The following is a 25,385-nucleotide window of genomic DNA, read 5'->3' on the forward strand; positions in this document are numbered from 1 at the left end:
ATCACACGACACACACTTGCTATAACTCTTTTATTTCATTGAATAATCACCCCAACACGCCCCATAATTAAACTATTAGAATATATACTGTATCCAGTCATTAAAAAATGCCATGAAACATATTATTATTACTAGCTTGAAAAATGTTTAAAAATTTATGGGAGAATTTGCATGAAGTCAGAATATGTAAATTAGATCATCTATCAACCCAGGATTTCCTGAGCCACACTCTTCTATAAAGGAAATATCTTCTCTGCTTTCACCATGTCAGGGCCTCTCAGGATCTGGTCTGCTTGGCATTTTAGCCTGTGGCCAGCTAAGGTGGTGCCTGGGTCAGTCCTTATTCCACCAACGAGCTCACTCACACCTGTCCGTTTCATTCGCCTGGAATGGTCACATTGCATTAATTAATTTATTAATTTATTATTTTCACGATCAGCATGGCAACAGGCCATTCTGGCCCAATGGGCTGTGTCATACCCATGTGACCAATTAACCTACCAACCGGTACGTCTTTGGAATGTGGGAGGAAACCAGAGCACTCGGAGGAAATCCAGGCAGTCACAGGAGAACGTAGAAGCTTTTTGCAGACAGCGGCAGAACTGAACCAGGGTCGCTGGTGCTATAACAGCATTACGCTACCGTGCTACCCTCGGTAATTCGACCTATCATCTTCCACCCTCTGTCACTATTTCCATTAATCCTTCCTCCGGCTGTCAGTCACCCTCCTCGCCTGGATCTACCTACCACTTGTCAGCTCCATTTATTCATTGGGTTTTTTTTCTCAGCACGTCACCAAAGACTTGAGGGAACGTCTACAGACGTACAGTGGAGAGTATTCTGACTGGCTGCATCACTGTCTGGTGTGGAGGTAGCATCGAAAGAGCCTCAGGACTCGCAACACCAGGTTCAGGAACAGTTACTACCCCACGACCATCAGGCTCTCGAATAAAAGGGATAACTACACTTACTTGCCCATCCATTGAGATGTTCCCGCAACCAACAATCTCACCCTAAATTGTTATTTCATGTTCCCGTTACTTATTGCTATTTATTTATATTTGCATTTGCACAGTTTGTTGTCTTCTGCACTCTGGTTGATCTTTCATTGACCCTGTTATAGTTACTATTCTATAGATTTGCTGAGTATGCCCACAGGAAAATGAATCTCAGGGTTTGTATATGGTGACATGTATGGACTCTGATAATAAAATTTACTTTGAACTTTGAGGCTGCAGAGGGTTGTAGACACCACCAGCTCTGTCATAGGCACAATCCCATTGAGGATACCTTCAAAACGCAAAGCATCCGTCATTACGGACCCTCAGCATCCCAAAACATACCCTCTTTTCATTACTGCCATTGGGGAGGAAGTACAGGAGTCTGAAGACGTGCACACTCAATGTTTTAGGAATAGCTTTCTCCCCTCTGCCATCGTATTTCTGAACAGTCCATGAACCTGTGAACACCTCCTCTTTTGCACTACTTATTAATTTTTTTAATGTAACTTAGTTACTATTTATGTATTGCACAGTACTGCTGCCACAAACACAGCAAATTTCATAACGTCTGTTAGTGATACTAAACGTGGTTCTGCTTGTCCAGCCCTTCCCCTCACCTTTCATACTGGGTCTCTCCCCTGTATCTTGTAGTCCAAATTTAAAGTTCAAAGTAAAATTTATTATCAGAGTGCATACATGTCACCATATACAACCATGAGATTCTTTCTCCTGTGGGCATACTTAGCAAAGCAGTAACTGTAAACAGGATCAAAGAACAGCAAATTGAGCAAGGCAAATACAGATAAATAGCAATAAATAATGAGGGCACGAAATAACAAGATCAGAAGTCCTCAAAGTGAGACCATCGGTTGTGGGAACACCAGAAATAGAATGAGTGTAGCTATCCTCTTTTGTTCAAGAGCCTGACGGCTGAGGGGTAGTAACTGCTTTTGAACCTGGTGGTGTGAGTCCTGAGGCTCTTTTACCTTCTACCTGATGGCAGCAGCGAGAAAAGAGCACGGCCTGGGCGGTGAGGATCTTTGATGATGGATGCTGCTTTTCCACGACGACATTTTATGAAGATGTGCTCAATGGTTGGGAGGGCTTTACCCTTGATGCACCGAGCAGAATCCACTCCCTTTCGTAGGATTTTCTGCTCAAGGGCTTTGGTGTTCCCGTCCCAGGCTGCAATGCAGCACACTTCCCACCACCATCTATAGAAGTTTGTCAAGGTTTTTGATGACATGTCAAATCTCTGCCTAATCCTGAGGAAGTACAGGTTCTGTTGCGATTTCTTTGCAATTACATTTATATGACGTTTCCTGGGCTGGTCCTCTTGGTGACACCCAGGAATTTAAAGTTACTGACCCTCTCCACCTCTCCGATGAGTCCTAGCTCATGGACCTCTGGTTTCCCTCTCCTGAAGTCTACAGTCAGTTCCTGGGGCTTACTGACATTGAGTGAGAGGTTGTTGTTCTGACACCACTCAGCCAAGTTTTCAATCTCCCTCCTGTATGCTGATTCATCACCCCCCTTTGACAGATGAAAGATCTTGACCCAAAACATCAACTGCCCATTTCTCTCCATAGGTGCTGTTTGACCCACTGAGCTCCAACACCCGCAGTCTTTTGTGCCAGTTAATAACCAGTAGTAACCAGCTGCAAAACTTCGCTAAAAGTTTACTTGCCCCTTACATGAATCACAGTAATTATAAAGGGCTTAATATGACAGAGTGTGGTCCCCCAGTTTGAACCTAACTGGACATGGGTTTGCTGGTCCTCTGGAAACGTACGAGACCCAATGTCTGCGAGTCTGTGAGTCCAACAGAAGTGGGAGGCCTGGGGGGGGGGGGGGGGGAGCCTGCCCTGGGTTTGGAGGACTGTCTCTGTGTGTGTTGGTGGATGAGAGGGAGGAAAGGGGCTTCTTTTGCCTTTTTTTTTTCGCTGCTGCTGTTCTGCCGAACACCCTGGGCCTGCTCTGTCAGCGTTGGTGACACTTGCTGCCTGTCCCCAGCCCATCGTGTTGGCTGTGAAAGCAAATGGCACATCTCACTGTATGTTTTGATGTACGTGTGTTAAATAAATGTGTACCTGAATCTCAATCTCTGGTAACTTGCCTCAGGAAGCAAGGGGAGAATCTTTCCCCAGAAGCAGTTTCAGCGACAGGTTACTATCGATGCAATGCTCCTCAGACAGGATGAAGAGGTCAATACTCCCCAATGCCATTAGGCTTTACAATTCTACCGCCAGGACTTAAGAACTTTTTAAAGCTATTATTAATGCTTTTTGAGATGGTGATTTAGATGCATATCACATTTTTTTTTAACTGAGTTAAGTATTGTATGTAATTAGTTTTGCTACAACAAGTGTATGGGACATTGGAAAAAAGTTGAATTTCCCCATGGGGATGAATAAAGTATCTATCTATCTATCTATCTATCTATTTCCCTCTCAGTCAACAGCTACAGTCACTATAAGACTGTGGGACTGACGGTGGACGGGTTGGGTTTCTGATACAACTAAGGGGGGGGGGGGGGTGACAGATCAGGTCAACCCTCCGACTTTATCGCAGCCTGGCACCGCGGGCAACCCCGCGGTCTGACTCACCCAGCAGCTGGTTGGCGGAGGAAGCCGAGAGGTTGAACTGCTGCTCGAGGTACTTGCCAAGGAAGGCAGCAAACCCAGCCACCACTGCGATCTCCATGCAGGCGGCGAGCACGATGCAGGTAAACACGGGGTTCGACAACAAGTGCTTGGTCACCTTCGGGATCACTGTAACACAAGCAAGGCCCTCAGCAGTGAGAACACCGGCAAATAAAAAAAGTCGCTGGTCGTGCAGCACCTGTGGGGAAAGAGACTGTCTGGAACTGTCGAGGAGGCTTCACCCAAAAGCAAAGCCGTGGAGACGATTCAGCGGGGAGTGACAACTTATGTTTTGTAGCTTCAAAACATTATATTAATTCAAGGGACGAAATGTGAGCCTAACTTCATGTTTTTGCTTTAAGTAAGGCACGCAGTATCATGATGATGTATCCAATTCATGTATTTATACACATAATGAATTATTTAAAGAACAAAAATGCTTATTCAAACAATATATTTACAATATTACTCAAATACTACTGAAATATTAAATACTTGACAATGACTAATAACAAACTGCAAAATAACAAACAGGAGAGGCACAAAACAAGAAAGAATGGATACTCAATGTGACAAGGCAAGAAGGTAACTGAAGGCTAGGACCAACGGCTGAGAGGCTGGCTGGCTCGTATGAGTGAACAAAGATTGGGGATGAAAGCTTGGGATTGAATAGGCATCAGGTGTGAGTTGGAAAGTAGTGGCAGGTAATTACGCAGGTACATTGAGAGGTGCCTGCCTGTGTGGGCCTGACAGAAAAAGAAGTAATATTTTAGGTTCAGGCGGCACCTACAGAAAGAACAACAGCAAAGTGCCTGTTTCTGCGCTGTAGTGCTCGATGCGTTTATATTTAGGGTGAATCTTCTTTATTTCTGGGGCTGGGTAGGAGTATGGAATGAGCTGCCTGCGCAAGTGGTGAATGTGGGTTCAAATTCAACGTTTAGGAGAAGATTGTGTCAGTTTGTGAGTGGAAAGGGTATGGAGGGCTAAGGTCCAGGTGTGAGTTGATGGGAGATGGCCGAATAATGGTTTGACATGGCCTAGGTGGGTCTAAAGGTCTGCTTCTGCACTGTAGTGCTCTATGATTCTATAATGTTTCAGCTCAATACGTTCAATATGTTTCTCTTTCCACAGATGCTGCCTGAACCTGGGATATGGATTCCAATTCTTCCTCCACAGATACTGACCGACCTGCTGAGTCTTTCCAGCTTTTTCTGAGGTTGTCATGGGAACTCCCTAAAATAGTGCCTGCCATGTTTTGAATTTGAGTGTGTATCATGATAAGAGGCCAAGACAAGGTGAGATAAAAGACTTATTTCTCATATCAGAAGTGTCAATAATTAGGGGGCACAAAAGCATTCTTACAGTAGGAAGATGACAGGAATTGAAGGATTTTAGCCTCATTATATGGAGGATGGGGAAGGTTTAGAGAGAGTGCAGATTGACCAGGATGCTGCATGGTAACAGGATCTTCTGGCACAACGAGCACACACCATCTAATTACACCCCATGTGACCAATCGACCTACTCACTCACACGTCTTTGGACCGTGGGAGGAAACTAGAGCACCCGGAGGAAACCCACGTGGTCACAGGGAGAATGTACAAACTCCTTACAGGCAGCGGTGGGAATTGAACTCAGGGCTGTTTCATTGCCAGAATGCTCATGAGGTGGGGGTTTGAGTTAGGGGGTGGGGAGTGGCGGGGGGTGAGGTAGAGGGTTGGGGTGTGGGGAGTGAAGTGGGGGATGGGGTGAGGGAGGGGATGGGGGTATGAGGTAGGGGAATGGGGTGAGATTGGGGAAGGGGTGAGATAGGGGATGCGGGTGTGAGGTAGGGTAAGGGGAGTGAGGTGGGGGATGGGGTGAGGTAGGGGTTGGGGATGAGGTAGGGAATGGGGTGAGGTAAGAGAAGGGGGTGAGGTAGGGGAAGGGGGTGAGGTAGGGAATGGGGGTGAGGTAGGGAATGGGGGTGAGGTAGGGGTTGGGAGTGAGGTAGGGAATGGGGATGTAGGGGTTGGGAGTGAGGTAGGGAATGGGGGTGTAAGGGAAAGGGGCTTAGGGGTGGGGGTGAGGTAGGGAATGGGGGTGTAAGGGAAGGGGGCTTGGGGTGGGGGCGAGGTAGGGAATGGGGGTGTAGGGGAAGGGGGTGAGGTAGGGAATGGAGGTGAGGTAAGGGAAGGGGGTGAGGTAGAGGAAGGAGGGTGAGGTAGGGAATGGGGGTGTAGGGGAAGGGGGCTGAGGTAGGGGTGGGGGCGAGGCAGAGGGCGGGTTAGAGAGGGTGGACGTTCACTGACCTCGCATCTGTTGGAAGCAGGACAAGGAGTGGGCCGGTTGCCGTAGCTCCATCACCCCGTTGCCGGGCTTGGGCCTCTCGAACTGCTGCGGGATGTTCTGCGGGAGGGTGGCCATCTCGCTCTCCGGCATCCGGTCGCTCTTGATGGCCAGCGACTGCGGGAAGCCGAACATGAAGAGGGCGGAGAAGAAGAGGAGAGCTCCGGAGAGCAGGAAGCCTCCCCACCAGGCCCCGATCCAGCGAGGGTCCTCGGGGGAGATGTCCAGTTTACCTGCGGGGTGAGGGGAGCCGCTTAGCGAGAGAACAACGTCCACCCAGCACGTTGTGCCAAATTAGCCCCACTGAGGAGGGGGAGCCACAGATCCATGCAGCACTGAGACAGGCCCTCAGAACATTAAGCCTTTCCATTTACACACTAACCCACACATTCCAGTCCATTCCTATCAGACTCTACCCCTGCACATCACTGGGGTTACGGGAGGCAACTGGAAACCCTGGAGAAGCTCACATGATCCATGATTTGGAAGAATGTTCAAATTCCACACGGACTGCACCGGAGGCTGGGATTGAACCCAGTGAATCCGCTCGCTGAGCCGCTGTGAGCCTTTCTTCTGTTGGGGTTCGCAGTTTACCTATTTCCAGCCACCTGGTCAATCCCCTCCTGGGTCCTAGACTTCCCTTCCCTGTAACCACACTTTGTCCTTGTGAGATTTCTGAGCACGTCTGGTCTGATCATCTCACTGACTCCATTCTCACAGACCCTGGAAATGCCTCACTGTTACCCCTGACCTCCTTAACCCCCCCCCCCCCCCCCCCTCAGAGTTTGCCCTCCTGTCCTGATGTGGTTCAGAGTCAAATGCCGGCTGATGTCACAACCTGTACTGTTTTGCTAAATTAAATTTGCCCCTTATGTGCAACTTGTGTTGGTATTGAAGAACAATTTAAATATTTTGTTAATTTCTAATTCTGATCATATCAGCTGCAGGATTTGTTTTGTCATTTACAGTGCAGGAGCTTGGGTGTGTTGTCTCTGAGCTGCTGTTACAAACTCCCCTCTGAACCTGATGTAACTTTCCACTGTCTTTCTCTCTATCTGTGTCTGGAGGAAGTGTTCAGATACCTTCACACCTGACTAAAACAGGCAGAGATATTGAGCTCTCTATAAGACAAAAGAGATTTGGTTCCCAGCGTAAAGACAAAATTTGTCTTCAGTTGGGCAGGAGCAGATAATAATCAAAATTCCAGGTTTACAGGGACCAGCATGGATTCCAGCTCCTGATCGCCATCTGGTGTTCACTACTGGATAGGCAAGTGAGCGCGCACGCGCGCGTGTGTGTGTGTGTGTGTTTGAGTGTGTATGTGTGTGTGCGTGTGTTTCTGAGTGTGGGTGTGTCAGTGTTTGTGTGCACGTGTGTATCTGAGTGTGTGTGTGTGTGTGCGTGTGTTTCGGAGTGTGTGTGTGTGTTTCTGAGTGTGGGTGTGTGTGTGTGTGTGTGTGTATGCCTCTTTCACTGGTTGTCTATGTGTGTGGGTTTGTTCCACCCTTTGTCCCTGATCTTTCTCTACTTTCTTTCTCTGTCCCCCTCTCTCTTCCTCCTTCTCCCCCTCTCTCTGTTCCATCCTTTGTCCCCTATCTTTCTGTCCTTTCTTTCTCTACCTCCTCTCCCTCTCTCGCACACACACACACTCACACACACACACAAACACACACACACACACTCTCACACACACACTCACACACGCGCGCACACACACACACACGTCACGTACTGGTGTCAATGAAAACTGCATCCACGTAGACTTTGGTGCAGAGTGATCCCAGGATGAAGCCACAGGCAGGACCGAAGACCAGGGTGGTGAAGAGGATTCCTAAAAACCAGGAGAAACACACAAACTCAGCAAGGGCCGGTGAACTTTGCTCTCATCCTGGACATGATTAGAAGCTCCCTCACGTCCCCAATCCTAACCCAATTCCAGTCCCAGACAGCAGAGCTTGCAAATCCAGGTTGATGCAGGAGATTCTAGAGGCTGGAAATCCAGAGCAACACACACAAGATGGTGGAGGAACTCAATAGGTCAGGCAGCATCTATGGAGGGGAATAAAGAGTTGTAGTTTTGAGCTGACACCCTACAGAAAGGAGCTGGGAATTAGCCAGAATCAGAAGGTGGAGGGAAGGGGAAGTGTACAGCTTGGCAGGTGATCAGTGAGACCAGGTGGTTGGGTTGGGGAGGGGGGAGGGTTGAGGTAAGAAGCTGTTAGGTGATAGGTGGAAAAGGTGAAGAGCTGAAGAAGAAGGAATCTGATAGGAGACGACAGTGGACCATGGGAGAGAGCGAAGGAGGAAAGGGAAGGACGAGGGGAACCAGAGGGAGGTGATGGCTAGGTGAAGAGAAGGGGCTGAGAGAGTACCCAAAATGGGGAATGGGAAAAGAGAGAAGTAAGGAGGGGGAAGAATTCCCAGATGTTAGTGAAAGCAATGGATTTTATTATCTCTGAAGAGTATTGATAATGACTGGAGTCACATGTCTTGTAAAGACACTGCCCAGAAGAAGGCAATGGCAAACCATTTCTAAAGAAAAATTTGCCGAGAACAATCAGGGTCAAGACCGTGATTGCCCACGTTATACGACATGGCACATGATGATGATGATAGATAGAGAACGCATGCAGGCTTTTCCCCCTCAGGTCGGGTGAGGCTAGAACTAGAAGTCATAGGTTTAGGGTAAAAGCTTACATATTTCAGGGGAACCTGAGTGGGACCTTCTGCACTAAGAGGGCGGCGTAAAAGTATGAAACGAGCTGGCAGCACAAGTGGCGGATGCTGGTTCAATTGCAACATTTAGGAGAAGTTTGGATAGGAGAGGAATGGAGGAGCATGGACCAGCTGAAGGTAGATGTATCTTAGACAGACTAGGCTGGTATGGGCTAGATGGACTAAGTGGCCTCTTCCTGTGCTGTAGTGCTCTATGATTCTATGAAATTCCAGTGTTTTTAATTTGCTAAATCTTAAAATTTATTACTGCTAGCCTTGAATGTGCTCAATGTTGCCCGTCTGCGGGCAGCCGCCTTCTCCGTGGTGTGGGGCGTTGATGCCACTTACTGTGTTGGGTGAGCTCCTCTGCTGCCGAATGTGGAGCTCTACTGTCACCTGGTGGTCATCTATTGTAACTTCACATTAGGAATCATCCCTGGACAATGATCAGAAACTAGAGAACTGTGCAAAAGTCTTATTCACATATATATACATAGCTAGGGTACAGTAAGTACTGCTCTTGTCGATGTGGAGCAGAGCGTGAGTTTGTAAATTTGGTGGGAGCAAAGGGTGCTGGGAATGGCGAGGGTGGAGTGCCATGGGAGGGGTGTGGGACAAGTGGCAGAGAAGGAGTGCCAGGGCGGGGTTGTGGTGTGGGTGCAGACACACCCAGCCCTGAGACACCAGGCAAGGTCATTTGATACCAAACAATTTGGTTTATTGATCATTACAGAATGCCTCACTGGTACTTCCCATCCCCTCCCCTCTCCCTTTCCCTTTTTCCAGTCATGATTCCCCTCTCAAAATCAGGTTTATCATCACTCACATATGTGATGAAATTAGTTTTTTTTTGCGGCAGCAGTACAGTGCGATGCCTAAAATTACTGCAGTACTGTGATAAGCCACAGGCACCCTAGCTATGTATTGCTTAAGACCTTTGCACAGTACTGTACCTCAAGCTGAATTTTGGAAAAACCACAAATAGACTTGTGATCTCACTAACTACTTTGTTATGATCTTGCAATTCATTAACTGCCTACACTGCACTTTCATGTTACCGTAACATTAAATTCTGCTGTAGCGGAGCGACACAGTGGTGTAGCGGTTGGCGCGTTGCTTTACAGTGACAGTGATCACCGATCAGGGTTCGATTCCCACCGCTACCTGTAAGGAGTTTGTACTTTCTTTCGGTGCCCATGTGGGTTTCCTCTGGGCGCTCTGGTTTCCTCCTACATTGCAAGAGGCGTACGGGCAGGGAGCTAACGTTAAGGAGCTAAGGAGCTTAAGCTAACTCCTTAAAGCTAAGGAGTTAGGCGTTAGGGAGCTCTGGGCAGGCTACGTTGGTGCCAAAGCGTGCTGACACTTGTGGGCCGCCCAGCACAATCCTTGCAGATTGGATTTGACGGAAGTGACTCGTTTCACAGTATGGCTTGACGTTTCGATGTACATGCGACAAATAAAGCTGACTTTCCTTTCTTCTTTCTCTAAATTCGGCACTGTTACTGTTTTTCCTTGTACTATCTCAATGTACTTGCTGTAATGATATGAGTTGTGTGGATGGCACGCCAAACAAAAGCTTTTCACTGTACCTCAGTATGTACTGCAATACTAAACCAATTAATCTGTGTAAATTCGGGTATTGATAGTAGATGATCAGCCATGATCTCAGAATGGACCGGTGCAGGCTCAAAGGGCCGAATGGTCTACTTCTGCACCTATTGTCTATTGTCTATTCCAGACACCCCATCTGGTCACACAGCAATGCAGGGGATGCTGAATAAACTTATCAGGTCAGGCAGCATCTACGGAGAGGAATGGACAGTTAACCACATGAAGGGTCTTCATGAAATACACTGGGTAACAAATTTTTTTCAGAAGTTTTGCTTCCTTTGAATTTTTTGTTTGTTTAGAATATACTGCTTGAAGCCAAGCACAAATATAAGGTCAGAGTACCTATATCATGTTGGAATCTGGAGAAACAAGAAATTAACTTTGATTGAATATAATACGGTTATATTCTATATAATGCTTTGCAATAGTTCAACTAAGCTAAAACTGTTTTGTTGATGATTTTCATTTGTACTCAGTGTCTGATTTTAAGCGTCCAGCAAAAATCAGCTAGTATTGATGGATTCTAATTGCCCTGATACCATCTCTCCATGACCGCAATGTCTTGGTGAAACCTTTCACCGTGCTCGTCACTGCCAGTGCCAAGATCTGCAGGGAAAAGATCTAAATGGGAACACAGAAAATGAATCTTTAGTCACATGTTTCACTTCATGGTGTTGTATGCTCGAAGCGCGTTGTCAACCCGCTGCACGTGGTTTGGTGCTCCGTAGCTGCCAAGAAAATTTTCAGCAACATCCTGGAATGCCTTCCCTGCGATTTTCCCTGCTCCCACTAGAAGCTCTTCAAATTGCCTGCATGATTCGTAGACCAACAAAAATTCCTTCCTTCATCAGTTATTCTGACGAATTATGAAATGAAATAAGAAATATAGGTAACTTTTTAAAAAATGATGCCTGATAGAGAAATTTCATGGCGAATTTCATGATCAGCAGCCCAAAATCCATAAGACACACCCCATAGTATTCAGGAAGCAAAATTGTTGTGATCCATTGATATGGATGGTCTATTTCCCTCCACAGATACTGCCGGACCCTGGCTTAGAGCCTCCGGAACTGAGTTTGTAGCGCCAGATTCCAGCACCTTGTCTCTGTCAATGACAACAGATGGAAGATCTGATTTCAACATTGCCTGGGAAATGCTGCACAATTGTACTTTCTTCCTGAACGCATTGTAAGGGAGCTGAAATGAACACTTGGACCACTCGAAGCCACTGCTGCAATATACAGGGACGAGGAACAATATTGGCACTGAATCTGCACGTATTAAAGAGAGAGATCAGTTCTATTTGTCACGTCTACGTTGAAACATTGGGGTGGCGGGGTGGGGATACGTCTCTACCAAAGGAGGTGTAAGGTGCTCCTTCCTTACGTGACCACTGATGCCAGGCAGACAACCTGTGAAGGGTTACTTCACAACATCAGCGCCCTGTCACTACCGGCCACTCGCAGAGGGCTGCCTCTGTCGGGCTTTTGCTCCATATGTCAAAGGATGCGTGGGCTGAGTTGACCGACTCATTAAAGGAGCTTCATACAGAGATGCCAGTGCTGGTCCGGACGGTAGTGTCGCAGAGGTGTTGCTTCACAGCAGAAGCGAGAACACAGTTCAATTATAGCCACAGTTGGTAGCTCACTCACCTATGAGTCACAAGGCTTTAGGTTCCACTTCTGAGGCCTGGGCACAAAATCTCAAATGACACTCCAATGCAAAACAGTTCATGTTGCTACTGCTTGCAAGAAATGGTAAAACTTAGATCTTGTCCTCTCTGGGTATGGAAGATCCCATTACCATTAGATATAGGAGCAGAATTAGGCCATTTGGCCCATTCATTGTGCTTCACCATTCAATCATGGCTGATTTATTATCCCATTCAAATCCATTCCCCATGAACCTTTGACATGATTACCAATCAAGAATCTATCACACTCAGCTTGAAACGTACCCAATGACTTGGACTCCACAGCCATCTGTGACAATGAATTCCACAGACTAACAACTCTTCGGCTAAAGAAATTCTTCTTCATCTCTGTTCTAAAGGGACGTCCTTCCATTATGGAGTTGTGCCCTCTGGTCCTAGATCCCCCACTATTAGAAACATCCTCTGCACGCCCACTCTATTTAAGCCTTTCAATGTGACATTATCTTGAAGAGGAGATTTCCCTGTTTAGGGTTAATATGTATCTTTACTTAACATTACTGAGAAGAATTATTTGCTCATTTGTCATTTTAGACCATAAAACCATAAGATATAGGAGCCGCATTAGGCCATTTGGCCCATCGAGTCTGCTCACCATTTCATCATGGCTGATGCATTTCCCTCTCAGACTCAATCTCCTGCCTTCTCCCTGTATCTCTTCACGCCCTGACTGATCAGTTATCTATCAACACCCGCCTTAGCGATGCATAACGACTTGGCCTCCACAGTCGCCTGTGGCAACGAATTCCACAGATTCACCACTCTCTGGATAAAGAAATTCCTCCTTTGTGGGAGTTTTCTGTGAACTTAATGCCATGTCATCTATGGTACAACGATAACTGCACATCAGCTTTTACAGGCTTTATTAAAGTTATTAAAGTCGAGGTTTTTGTCATATGATGTGTCTGAAATCCTTACCTGCACAACACTCATTGTCGCATGCACAGATGCATGGAATGCAATGAAATATTTACTTGCATCAGCATCAGAGGCAGATAACATTACATAAGCAGCATTCACAAGAGAATCTTAAATTAAATTTTTGGTCACCTCACTACAGGAAGGATGTGGATGCTATAGAGAGAGTGCAGAGGAGATTTACGAGGATGTTTCCTGGATTGGAGGGCGTACCTAATGAGAACAGGTTGAGTGAACTTGGCCTTTTCTCCTTGAAGCGACGGAGGATGAGAGGTGACCTGATAGAGGTGTTTAAGGTGATGAGAGGCATTGATCATGTGGATAGCCAGAGGCTTTTTTCCAGGGCTGAAATGGCTAACATGAGGGGGCATAGTTTTAAGGTGCTTGGAAGCATGTACAGAGGGGATGTCAGGGGTAAGTTTTTCACACACAGAGCAGTGGGTGCGTGGAATGCACTGCCGGTGGTGGTGATGAAAGTGGATACAATCGGGTCTCCACCTCATCTCTTTCTTTCTGCTTTTTTTAAGAGCCTCTTAGATAGGCACATAGAGCTTAGAAAAACAGAGGGCTATGCACTAGGGACATTCTAGGCAGTCTCTGGAGTAGGTTACATGGTCAGCACAACAGTGTGGGCCGAAGAGCCTGTAATGTGCTGTAGATTTCTATGTTCTATGTTAAACATAAATAAAACACAACCTTTACAAGAAAGAACACAATTAGAACAATAATCGGAGTCAATTTAAGTACAAGGTAATCACAATAGCCGCAGTATTCCTAAACTGCAGTGGTTAAGGTTGTGCAGTAGATCAACCAGGAGACTGGGAATTCGGAGTCCCCTGTTGGATGGGCCAGGAGGGTGCAGTAGAATGCTTTCCCTCAAGGATATTGCCGAGACAGAACTGTTTAATACGATCCCAGGAATGAAAGTTAATGTATGAGGAGTGTTTGATGGCTCTGGTTTTAAAAGAATGAGCAGGGGAACTCATTGAAACCTATCAAGTATCGAAAGGCCTAGGCAGAGTGGATGCGGACAGAACAGAATAGAAGGACGTCCCTTTAGAACAGAGATGAAGAGGAATTTCTTTAGCCAGAGGGTGGTGAATCTATGGAATTCATTTGCACAGACAGCTGTGGAGGCCGAGTCATTGGGTATATCTACAGTGGAGGTGGATAGGCTCTCGGTTAGTCAGGGTGTCAAAGGTTGTGCGGAAAAGGCAGGAGAATGGGGTTGAGAGGGATAATAAGTCAGTCATAATATAATGGCAGAACAGACTCAATGGGCTGAATGGCCTAATTCTGCTCCTATGTCTTGTGGTCTTAATGACATAAGTGGTACAATGATAGAGAGACCCGGGTACAGTCCATGGGTGCTGACTCTGTGGAGTTTGCATGTTCTCCCTGCGATCCCAGTCTTTTTCTCTGTCTTACTGGGTGACATTGTGGAATTGAGGGCATTTTTCATCCTATATAATTGAATATATTCCTTTTCCATTCTCCTTGTGATTGTACAGAAATGAATATTTCCTCTTTTTGTCCCTTTCTCCCCTTTTCTCTTTCTCTCACTCTGTCTCTATCACCTCTCACTCTCTACCCCGTCTCTTTCTTTCTGTTTTTCTCTCTATCTCCCTCTCTCTCCTCCCCCCTTTTTTTTCTCTCTCTCTCTGTCTATCTCCCTTCCCACTTTCTCTCTCTCTCTCTTTCACTTTCTCTCCCTGTCCATTGCCCACTCCTCATTCCATTTTTGGCTGGTCATTACATTAGCATCCTCCCTAATTCCACCACACCCTGCGGAATGGAGTTCACTCACAGCTTTCGGAACATGGACTGCCTGACTGACACCCTGGGAGGCAAAATCATCATTCTGAGGATCACAAATCCTTCCTTGCACATCGGAGTTCATTTAAATCCGGAGATTTTCTGAATGGATTAGTGCTGGTCTATGAATCAAAGCCGAGGATTTACCCCCAACCTCTCTCCTCTCCATGAACAATCTTCACAAACCTTGCTCAGACTCACATCTCTCTGTGAGAAGAAATTGCTCAATAATGTGAGGTAAACAGCTGTTTAGAAAGACCAGAGGCTTCTAATTATGACTGATTAGAAATGTAAATGTGTTTCTCTTTCCACAGATGCTGAGGGTTACCAGCATCTTAATTTCTCATTCTATATAACAGCAAATTTGTCCAATTCCTTCTCCTCGTGATTGTATGGGAATGGAATTTCATCCCTCTTGGCCCCCTCCCCCTTTCTTTCTCTCTAACCTCTTCTTCCACCTTCTCTCTGTACCCCTCTTCCTTTTTCTCTCCTTCTCTACTCTCTCATTCTTCCCCTTCTTTCATCCCCTATCCCTCACTTCTCTCCTTCATCACCTCTATTTCCACTTCCTCACCCCCCCCAATATCATCACACTCACATCACAGTCTTCATTTCTACCTTACTATGTTACATTGTGGAATTCAGGGGAATTTTTAACCCTATATAATCGCATACAGTCCCATTCTCTCCATCTTGTGATTGTACAGGAATTGTGTTTGTCCCTCTCTCCTCCTTTCTCTCTCTCTCTCTCTACCACTCTCCCTTCTCTCTCCCACTTTCATTCTTTCTCTCTCTCTCTCTCCCCTTCCTCTCTCACTCTCTACAGTCTGTTTTCTCCCCCACTCTCTCTTTCACTCTCACCTCTTTCTTTTCCTCTCTTTTCCCCTCTCCCTCACTCTCTCTCTCTGTCAATTCCATCAAAGAAATTGCACATTAACGTTAGGAAGACAGCTGTTTAAAAAGACCGGAGGCTTCTAATTATGACTGACCTAAAAATGCCAGATTTTTATTATTCAGAGATTATCCGGACTTGGGAATCAAAGCTTTTTTAACTGCATCGAATGCAGCATGAATTTTATCTATTCTGCTAGCAGCTTTCTTTCTTGAAAGCCAATAATCTACAGATACAGCACATGAACTGTCATATATGAGAGAGAGAGAGAGAGAGAGAGAGGAGAGAGGGAGCAAGAGGGAGGGGAGTGGGAGAGACGAGGAGAGAGAGAGGGAGGAAAGAGAGAGGGAGAGAGAGAGGAGAGAGGGAGCAAGAGGAAAAAGGGAGTGGGAGAGATGAGGAGAGAGAGAGGGAAGAAAGAGAGAGAGAGAGGAGAGAGGGAGCAAGAGGGAGGGGGAGTGGGAGAGACGAGGAGAGAGAGAGGGAAGAAAGAGGGAGAGAGATGGGTAGGAGGAGGTGAGAGAGTAAGGATGTGAAGTCATGTGCCAATGCCGCTTGCTGAATCAGAAAATATTTTTGTTACATGGAGCAACTCAGCAGGTCAGGTAACCTCTATGGAGAGGAATAAACAGTCAACATTTCGGGCCGAGATCCTTCATCAGGACTGGAAAGGAAGGGGGAAGATGCCAGAATAAAAAGGCTGGGGGAGGGGAAGGAGGATAGTTAGAAGGTGATAGGTAAAGGGCTGGAGGAAGAAATCTCATAGGAGAGGAGAGTGACCCAGGGGGAGGTGAGAGGCAGATGAGAAGAGGTAAGAGGCCAGAGTGGGAATAGAAGCAGAGAGGGAGGACATTGTTTTTAATTGGAAGGTGAAATCAATATTTATGTCAGACCAACATAGCCTAATGACATTTTTCAACACTAGATCCACATTCATATAGGACATCTCTACAACTGTACACCTAATTACCTTCTCTACATGATGAGCTTGTCCACCCCTTTAATCAGTTTTGATTTGGTACTTCATCAAAGACTGGTAGTTTACTACAGATGTACCGCGGAGAGCATTCTGACAGGGTGCGTCACCGTCCGGTACGGGTGTCCCGATGCACAGGGTCGGAAAAAGTTGCAAAGGCTTTGTAGATTTAGCCAGCCTCATCACGCTCCCTACCACTGAGGACATCTGCAAACGGTAATGCCTCAGTAAGGTGGCATCTATCAGGAAGGAGCATCACCGCCCAGGCCGTGCCCTCTTCTCACTCTTACCACCAGGGAGGAGGTACAGGAGCCTGAAGACTTACACTGAATGCTTTAGGAACAGCTCCTTCACCGGATGTCTGTATGGTTCATGAATACTACTTCACAATTTTGCTCTCTTTTCACATTATTTATTTAGTTTTAAAATATACTCTCATTGTAATTTATAGCAATTTTTATGCCACGCACTGTACTGCTGCTGCAAAACAACAAATTTCACAACGTATGTGATGCACCATCAATAACTCACTCTGAGATGTAGGAAGCGAGGTATCGGCTTTTATTGACTGGAAGAATGAACAACACTACATCCTGGGGAATGAGGCAGGGCAACAGGTCTCAATCGCCTTTATACAGGGGTCCGTGGGAGGAGCCACAGGAGCAGTCCAGACAGGTATATGTAGTTCACCACAGTATGTCAGTGATAATAAACCTGATTCTGATTCCAATCCTTTCAGGTGCTGAGTTCCAAAACACTTCAGAGTGAGCAGATATTTTCTCATCTCCCCGGTAACCGTTCTGCCATTTACACTGAATTCACGTTCCTTGTTCTGTTCCCTCTCTGGATCCCATTACCTCCATCTCGGCCTCTCTCACATCAGTTAGGTCTCCCTCAGCTTCCGCTATTGAAAAGAAAAACACCCAGTCTTTCCCCAAAGGTTGAGTGAGCCAGGTCTTGTACACCTCTCATTCCTCTTTCTCTTTGGAGCTAACTTGATAGAGGCGTACAAGTTAATAAGTGATATAGATAAAATGACAGCCAGAGACTTTTTCCCATGGTGGAAATGGCTCGCACGAGGATGGATAATTTAAAGTGATTGGACAAAAGTACTGGGAGATGTCAGAGTTAGTTTATTCTACACAGAGAGTAGCGGGGTATGTGGAAGGGGTAATGTAGAGGCAGATAGCTTAGGGACATTTAAGAGACACATGGATGAGAGAAAAATGAAGGGCTCTGCGGGAGGGAAGTGATAGATTGATCCTGGAACAGGTTAAAGGAACTGCATTGTACTGTAAAAACACAAAATGCTGGCAGAACTCAGCAGGCCAGACAGCATCTATGGGAGGAAACTTTGGCCCGAAACATCGTCACTACCTCCTCCCATAGATGCTGTCTGGCCTGCTGAGTTCTGCCAGCATTTTGTGTTTTTAATTTATTTACCTATCTATCTATTTATTTCCAGCATCTGCAGATTCACTTGTGTTGCATTGTACTGTTCTATGTTTTAAGTAAATTTTCCCAGACCAGACATTTTCATAAATCTCCACAGCACCCTCTCCTTTGCAGTCAGACCTCCTCGTGACCAGAACAGTCACAATAATAAAACGAGTAAGGTACCCATTTCTTCTATAACTTCTTGAATGTCACTGTATACTTTAGAAAGTAAAGCAAAACACTTTGTGCTCCCTTTTTAATGATCTTATTGACCTCCTGCTACCATGTAAGGATCCTCAGGCATGTATTCACAGACTCATCTCCTCTGTGACTACCTCTAAGCCTGGAGCTGGTGATTTTTACTCTAGTGGTGTATCATCACATTTACATCGGCAAGCCTCCTCTCCTCTCCTCTCCTTCATCTTTTCCCTTCTCCATATCCTTTGACCAACGTCACTACTTCACAGGCCCTTTCTGGACACAAACAAGCTTTTGTAATTCCTAGATTATAAGAGACTGGAGGAATTCAGTGGGTTAGGAGAATCTGCTGAAGGAAACGTGAAGCAATGTTTTGGGTCAAGACCTTCGATGGCTCTAGGCCTGTACTCACTGGAATTTAGACGAGGAGAGATCTCATTGAACCCATCGAATATTGAAAAACATCAATAGAGTGGATGCAGAGAGGACGTTTCCTACGGCGGGAGAGTCTAAGACCAGAGGACACAGCCTCAGAACAGAGGAATGTCCATATGGAATGGAAATGAGGAGGAAGGTGTTTTGCCAAGGAGGGGTGGATCTGTGGAATTCGATGCCACAGGCTGCCATGGAGGCCAAGTCATTGGGTATATTTAAGGCAGAGGTTGATAGATTCTTGAACAGGATATGGAGAGAAGGCAGGAGATTGGGGCTGAGAAGGAAGTGGATCAGCTATGGTAAAATGGCGGAGCAGACACGATGGGTCAAATGATCTAATTCTGCTCCTATATCTTATGGTTTTATGGTCTTTATCTAGACTCCTAGGTTGACTGTGAAACCATTTGGTGTGCTGAAGGGGGGGGGGGGGGGGTGGTATAAAAATTGCTATAGAAACACAGGCCTTTGTCATTACTGTTTTCTTTTTTCACACCACAGATGGAGATGGGAAATAACCAAAATGCCAAGCTACTGCACAGCTGATAGAGTTGTTGGGAATCCCCTGTTAAAGCCACGCTATCCAGAATTCCCCAGAAAGGAGGGGAAGGACCAAGACCATTCCTACTTTGGACGACCAGGAACTCAGATGGTCTTCTCACTGGAGACTGATCATCAGTGTGGTAGGCAGCAGGCAATCCAAAAAAAAACTAGCTTGTGCCTTGAATATCATCTTCCGAACACTCTTAGACAGGCACAATGATGAAAGAGAAACAGTGACCCATGTGCCAGGGGAGGGGTTAGATTGATCTTGGAGTAGGAATAAAATCGTGGGCCTGAACTGTGCTCTACTGTTCTATATTCTATGTTCTGAAACTTCATTTACTTACTTACATGCTGCCCATTACGCCGCTGGCTTTTAGGGTAACAATGAAGGTCCTCCATCTCTGGGGATGCGTTAAGGGCTTCCTACATCATGTCAGTAGCTTCCTCTCGGTTTTCACTACTGACTGTCATGCAAGTCCCGGGTGGAGACTCGGGAATACCGTCGCACTCAGATGTAGAAGGATTCTTCATTGCCGTTTCCGTAACAGTTTTGCCTCACCAGTCAGGGTGGTTAGCCCTGGGCTGAACCCCTGAACCTCTACCCTTTGATCTGTTTGGCATGGGTGACCCTACCAAGAGCCAAAGCACAAAGCCCTGACTCCAGCCTACACAGCTCTCCGGGTCATTGAGCATACAAGCCTCCAAAACAACAACAACAAGGTTGTGATCCTCTTAGAGATACCTCACTTAACACAAGGGCAATTTACAGCATACACAAATGCAACAGGTACCTTACAGGACTAGATGCCTTGGCTGATGTTCCAGAGACATGGGTTCATTTTAGGTGGGGAATTTCATTTGGGTTAATTAAGTAAATCTGGAATTTCAAAAAAAAACTTAATCTTAGTAATGCTGGAACTATTGGATTATTGCAAAAACCCATCTCATTTACTAATTTCCCTCAGGGGAAAAAGTTTGCTGTTGTTAGTCGCATTCACTTAGATGTGATCAAGTTCCAGCAACGCAGTTGGCTCTTCATTGCCAAAGTGCTTGGTGTATTCACTTTAAAGAATTGACTCGACATGAGGCTTCACTCTCCTCAAGAGGTCTCACGGTGTCAGCATGGCATGGAAATTAGTCATTACGGGACACAAAGTTCTTCTGATTGGCACTTCTGTCCAAGTAATAGCAAACTCAGCCTTGTTTCTGTGAGATGGGCGATTTGAATTAATTGCAGGTTTTGGCTGAGCCAAAAGGAGCTGCCGTTACGAGGGCTAGTTCTGTTTACTTCCTGGTTAAGGAATAGCCATATATATATAGGTTAGGGTACCTGTATATTACATAGGGTGCCTATTACAGGTGACACAGCAGTGTAGCAGTTAACATAAGACTTCACAGCAGTATAGCACTTTACAGAGATGAAGAGGAGAGTTGTGAACCCATAGAATTTCCTGCCCAATGAAACAGTGGAGGCTACCTCACTAAAAATATTTAAGATGAGGTTGGATAGATTTTTGCATAGTAGGGGATTTAAGGGTTATGGGGAAATGGCAGCTAGGGGCAGGTGAATCCATGGCCAGATCAGCCATGATCTTATTGAATGGTGGAGCAGGCTCAGTGGGCCAGATAACCTACTCCTGCTCCTATTTCTTATGTTCTTATGTATTTGTAAGACTGGGGTTCGATTCCTGCGTCGTCTGTAAGGAGCTTGCACGTTCTTCCCTTGACCGTGTGGCTTTCCTCTGGGTGCTCTGGTTTCCTCCCACACACAACCCAAAGACATACAGGTTGGGGTTAGAAGGCTGTGGGCATGCTATAGGTGCTGGAAGTGTGTGGCGGCACCTGTGGGCAGCACATTTTCAGGACTCACTGTATGCTTTATATAATAAAGATAATCTTTATCTTTATACAGGTGTTCCCCCCCCCCCCTTTACAAAGGTAGAGTGTTCCTATGAAACCTTTCTTAAGCCGAAATGGCGTAAAGCGAAGAACCATTAATTTATACGGGAAAAATTTTCATAAAAGCAAAAATCTTCTTTGTAATGCGAAACCAGGTTACTAATGTAGGTCTTTTGTAAAAGTGAAGTGGCTTAAAGCGAACATTTGTAAAGCGGGGGGACACCTGTAACAGCAATTCCCATAAATATCTGGCTCTGCCTTCTGTGGAAGAGAAAGGAATAATTTCTGAGTCACAGTTCTCTACAGTCAAGCAGTATCTGATCGTTCCGGTGGGAGAAACTCTCCACTTTTCAAAGATTAAATGTTAGCTTTATCTTTTGCACGTACCTTGAAACATTCAAATATAGAGTGTCAACGACCAACACAGTCTGAGGGTGTGCTGGGGGCAGCCTACAAGTAGCACCACCTTCTGGTATTAACATAGCATGCCCACAAATCACTAACCCGAACCTGTACATCTTCGGTATGTGGGAGGAAACACACGCAGTCACAGAGAGAAAGTACAAATTCCTTACAGAGTGGAGGGAAATGAACTTTGATCGGTATTTGGTGATCACTACGGCAATTGCACTAACCGCTGCCCCACCGTGTTGCCAAGGAGAGTGGGGAAGAGAGGGAGGGAGGGAGGGAGAGAGGGGGAGAGAGAGAGGGGGGAGAGGGGGAGAGAGGGAGGGGGAGAGGGGGAGAGAGAGGGAGAGGCAGAGGGGAGAGGGAGAGAGAGGGAGAGGGAGAGGGAGAGAGAGGGAGAGGGAGAGGGAGAGGGAGAGGGAGAGGAGAGGGAGAGGGAGAGGGAGAGGGAGAGGGAGAGGGAGAGGGAGAGGGAGAGGGAGAGGGAGAGGGAGAGAGAGAGAGAGAGAGAGAGAGAGAGAGAGAGAGAGAGAGAGAGAGAGAGAAAGAAATATTTTTACCAGGGTCATACATGTGATAGGGTTTTAGTCTTTGCCTGTGCTGAATTGAATTTTTGATGCAAGGAAGCTAAGGTGCAACTTTTTTCTGCAGAGGTAGAAAGCATCTGGAATGAGCTGCCAGAGGAGGTGGTTGAGGCAGGTACATTGACAACAATATTTAAAAGATACCTGGGCTAGGAAAGATTCAGAGGGACATAGGTCTACAGGGGGAAAACAGAACTAGCTTAGATGGGAATCTTGGTTGGCATTGGCCAGTTGGGCTGAAGGACCCTTTTCCATGTTTTGTGACACCATGGAGTTTCAGATGTTTCAGAATGTTTTCACCACGTTTCAGGTGTTAGACAAACAAGCATAAAGGAGCAATGGCCTCTGTTGAAAATTAAAACTGATTTGGGTAGCTGTTTGGATTTCAAGTCTCATTCCCAAGTTGGGCAAGGCCAAACCTTAGAGAGATGAGACCATCAGTTATTTAGTGATGGTGAGCTGGTGGAGGGATGCTCAAAACGGTGGAAGATACTGGGAAGGACGAAGAGTTTCCCATGCGAGGATGGGATGGGCGTATGCCTTGTCACTAAGCTGGAAGGAGTCACATCCACTTTCTCTCAAAAGTACTACCTTTTCCATCCTATAATCACCACCACCACATGCCTTTCCCCATTCAGTGCCTTTCAGTGTTCTGAGGGGGTGATTCCCTCAACATTGCCTTGGTCCATTCACAAATCTTGTTGTCATATGCAATCTTTCCAGGAAGCTACAAGAGTTGCATTACCTATCTTCTTAGCTCCTTCTTTCCATTCAGAATCAGAATCAGGTTTAATATCACTGGCACATGTCGTGAAATTGGTTGCTTCGTGGCAGCAGTACAATGCAATACATAGTAAAAAAAAATCCATAAATTGCAATATGAAATATATTTTAAAAATTAAGTAAGTGATGCAAAAAGAGAGCAAAAAAATGTACATGGGTTCATTGTACATTCAGAAATCTGATGGTGGACAGGAAGAAGCTGTTCCTAAAGCACTGAATGAACTATTCTAGATTTTCTTTGGTGAAACAGTAAACAACTTCCTTTAAATTTTGCATGGTGCATTTGTTGCTATGACATAAACTCGTGACCTCATCTAGGTTGGGAAGATGAAGAACAACTTGAAAGACCACTTTGCAGAACGTCTCCATTCAGTCCAAGTGTTTGACCTTGAACCTCCGGTCATCTTACTGCCCTGCCCGAATCACATTCTGTCTTTCAGCCCTAACTCTGTTGCAACAGAGCTCAAGGTACAACTCCTCAAATTTCAGTAGGAGGCTTTACAGCCTCCTGGATTAAATTGTGAGTTAAACATTGTGCATCACAGACTATCATCAAAACCACTCTTCCCTCCATTGACTCTCTCTACAGTTCCCATGGTTGGGAAAGCAGCCAAAATAATCAAAGAGCCAGTCCATCCTGATCAAAATCTCACAAAATAGCAATCGAAAAGGAATAACTAGAAACACATCATAATATGACTATAGAGTCCAATCCACAACTGACGAAAAGACAAATAACAAGGCAGTGCTCATGGACCATTCAGAAACCTGATGGTGGTGGGAAAGAAGCTGTTCTGGATATGGGTCTTCAGCTTCTGTACCTGCTTCCCATTGAGAGTTTTGTGAAGAGGGCATGCACCGGATGAAGCGTCTGCAATGATGGGTGCTGCCTTCTTGAGGACGTTCTTGATGGATCTGGCTGCGTCTGCAATGTTTTCCATTTGTACTACTTCAACGTACAGTACTATGGAAAAGTCTTAGGGCACCCTAGATCTTTCATATGCTTTCAGACTCCACAAAGCCCTGATCTCAACCTCCTCGACACTGTCTGGGATGACTTGGAGAGACAGAAGCAAGCAGGACAGCCGAAGTCTGCAGAAGAATGGTGGGCAGGTTTTCCAAGATGCTTGGAACAACCTAGCAGCCAATTTTCTTATAAAACTGCAAGAGAGTTGATGCAGGTTTAAAGGAACACGAAATATTGATTTGATTTAGTTTTTTACTGTTTACTGCTTTTATAGTAATTTTCTGCTATTTAGGAACTTCTTGTTTCCTTATTTTTTAAAGCATCTTCACTTTACAGATTTTTTCTACATGTGCCTAAGACTTTTGCACAGTACTAAATGTTTACCAATATTAACAAAAACTTAAGACTCATTGCTGTTTCAAAGGCAAATAAAGAGAGGACGGAGATGGATGTCTTCCCACTGTGCGCTTCAAATTAAATCAAAATTAACCCACGCAGGAAATAATATAAGAAACAGCTTACAGTACTGTGCAAATCTCTTAGGTGCCCTGGCTAGATATATGTGCCTAAGGCTTTTGCACTGTACAGAAGATAGGGAATAATTTGACTTATGACACACCCACAAATGTCTTTCACATTTTCTCAGTACATGTGACAACACTGAACAAATTACTAATATATTACCAATTAAAAACAGCTTCTTCTCTTCATGACAGCAGCTGGTAGTGATAAATTGGCCACTGCCATTTGTATTTCATCTATTACCTTCTGATATCCCCATTACAGCCCCCTTTATCTTGAAACTCTTTTCATTTATAGTTTTACTCTTAGGGATGCAGAAATAGGGCCCAATGAGACCTGTTGCCCAGCAACCCACCTATTTCAACACTAGCCTAATCACAGGACAATTCACAATGACCAAATGGACAGTGGGAGGAAACTGGAGCATCTGGAGGAAGCTCACACAGTCATGGGGAGAATGTACAAACTTCTTACAGGAGCCACTGGAATTGAGTTCAGAATTCCGACACCCCAAGCTCAGTAACCACGATGTTACTGTGGTGCCCCGTGTCTCAGCCCATTGTCCAAACTGACCATCAAGCATCCATTCACACTCATCCTACATCAGTCTTAATTTATTTTTCTTCCCAAGTTCTCATTAATTCCGCTCAGATTCTGCCGCTCGGCTGCACACAAGGAACACATTTTCGCGGCCCATTAAGGCCACACGACATAGGAGCAGAATTAAGCCATCCAATCAGCACATTTTTGGGATGTGTGTGTGTGTGGGGGGGGGGGGGGGGAGAACTGGACCCACATGGGCAGAAGGAAAAGATGCAAACTGCGCACAGATAGGGCACAAGATCAGGATTGAGCGCGGGTCTTTGGCACTGTGAGGCATAAATGAATCTGGGTAGTATTTGGTGCCATATGTACTTCGATAATAAATTTCCTGCGGCAGTGGCTCTCTCATCAGGCAGCCCCACCTTTTCCCTCTTGTCTTAGCAACAGACCTTCCCCT

General features: G+C 45.7%; 1 protein-coding gene across 1 annotated transcript in view; it reads right to left on the reverse strand.

The window, feature by feature from the left end:
• slco3a1a (solute carrier organic anion transporter family member 3A1a) overlaps positions 1 to 25,385 on the reverse strand; it is a 218,199-nt gene that overhangs the window by 45,331 nt on the left and 147,483 nt on the right. The window contains 3 exon segments of the mRNA XM_073032576.1: positions 3,608 to 3,772; positions 5,935 to 6,204; positions 7,704 to 7,802. Of these exon segments, the coding sequence (XP_072888677.1) occupies positions 3,608 to 3,772; positions 5,935 to 6,204; positions 7,704 to 7,802 (534 nt within the window).

The sequence above is a fragment of the Hemitrygon akajei genome, chromosome 30 (genome assembly GCF_048418815.1).
Source record: "Hemitrygon akajei chromosome 30, sHemAka1.3, whole genome shotgun sequence".
NCBI classification, from domain to species: Eukaryota; Metazoa; Chordata; class Chondrichthyes; order Myliobatiformes; family Dasyatidae; genus Hemitrygon; species Hemitrygon akajei.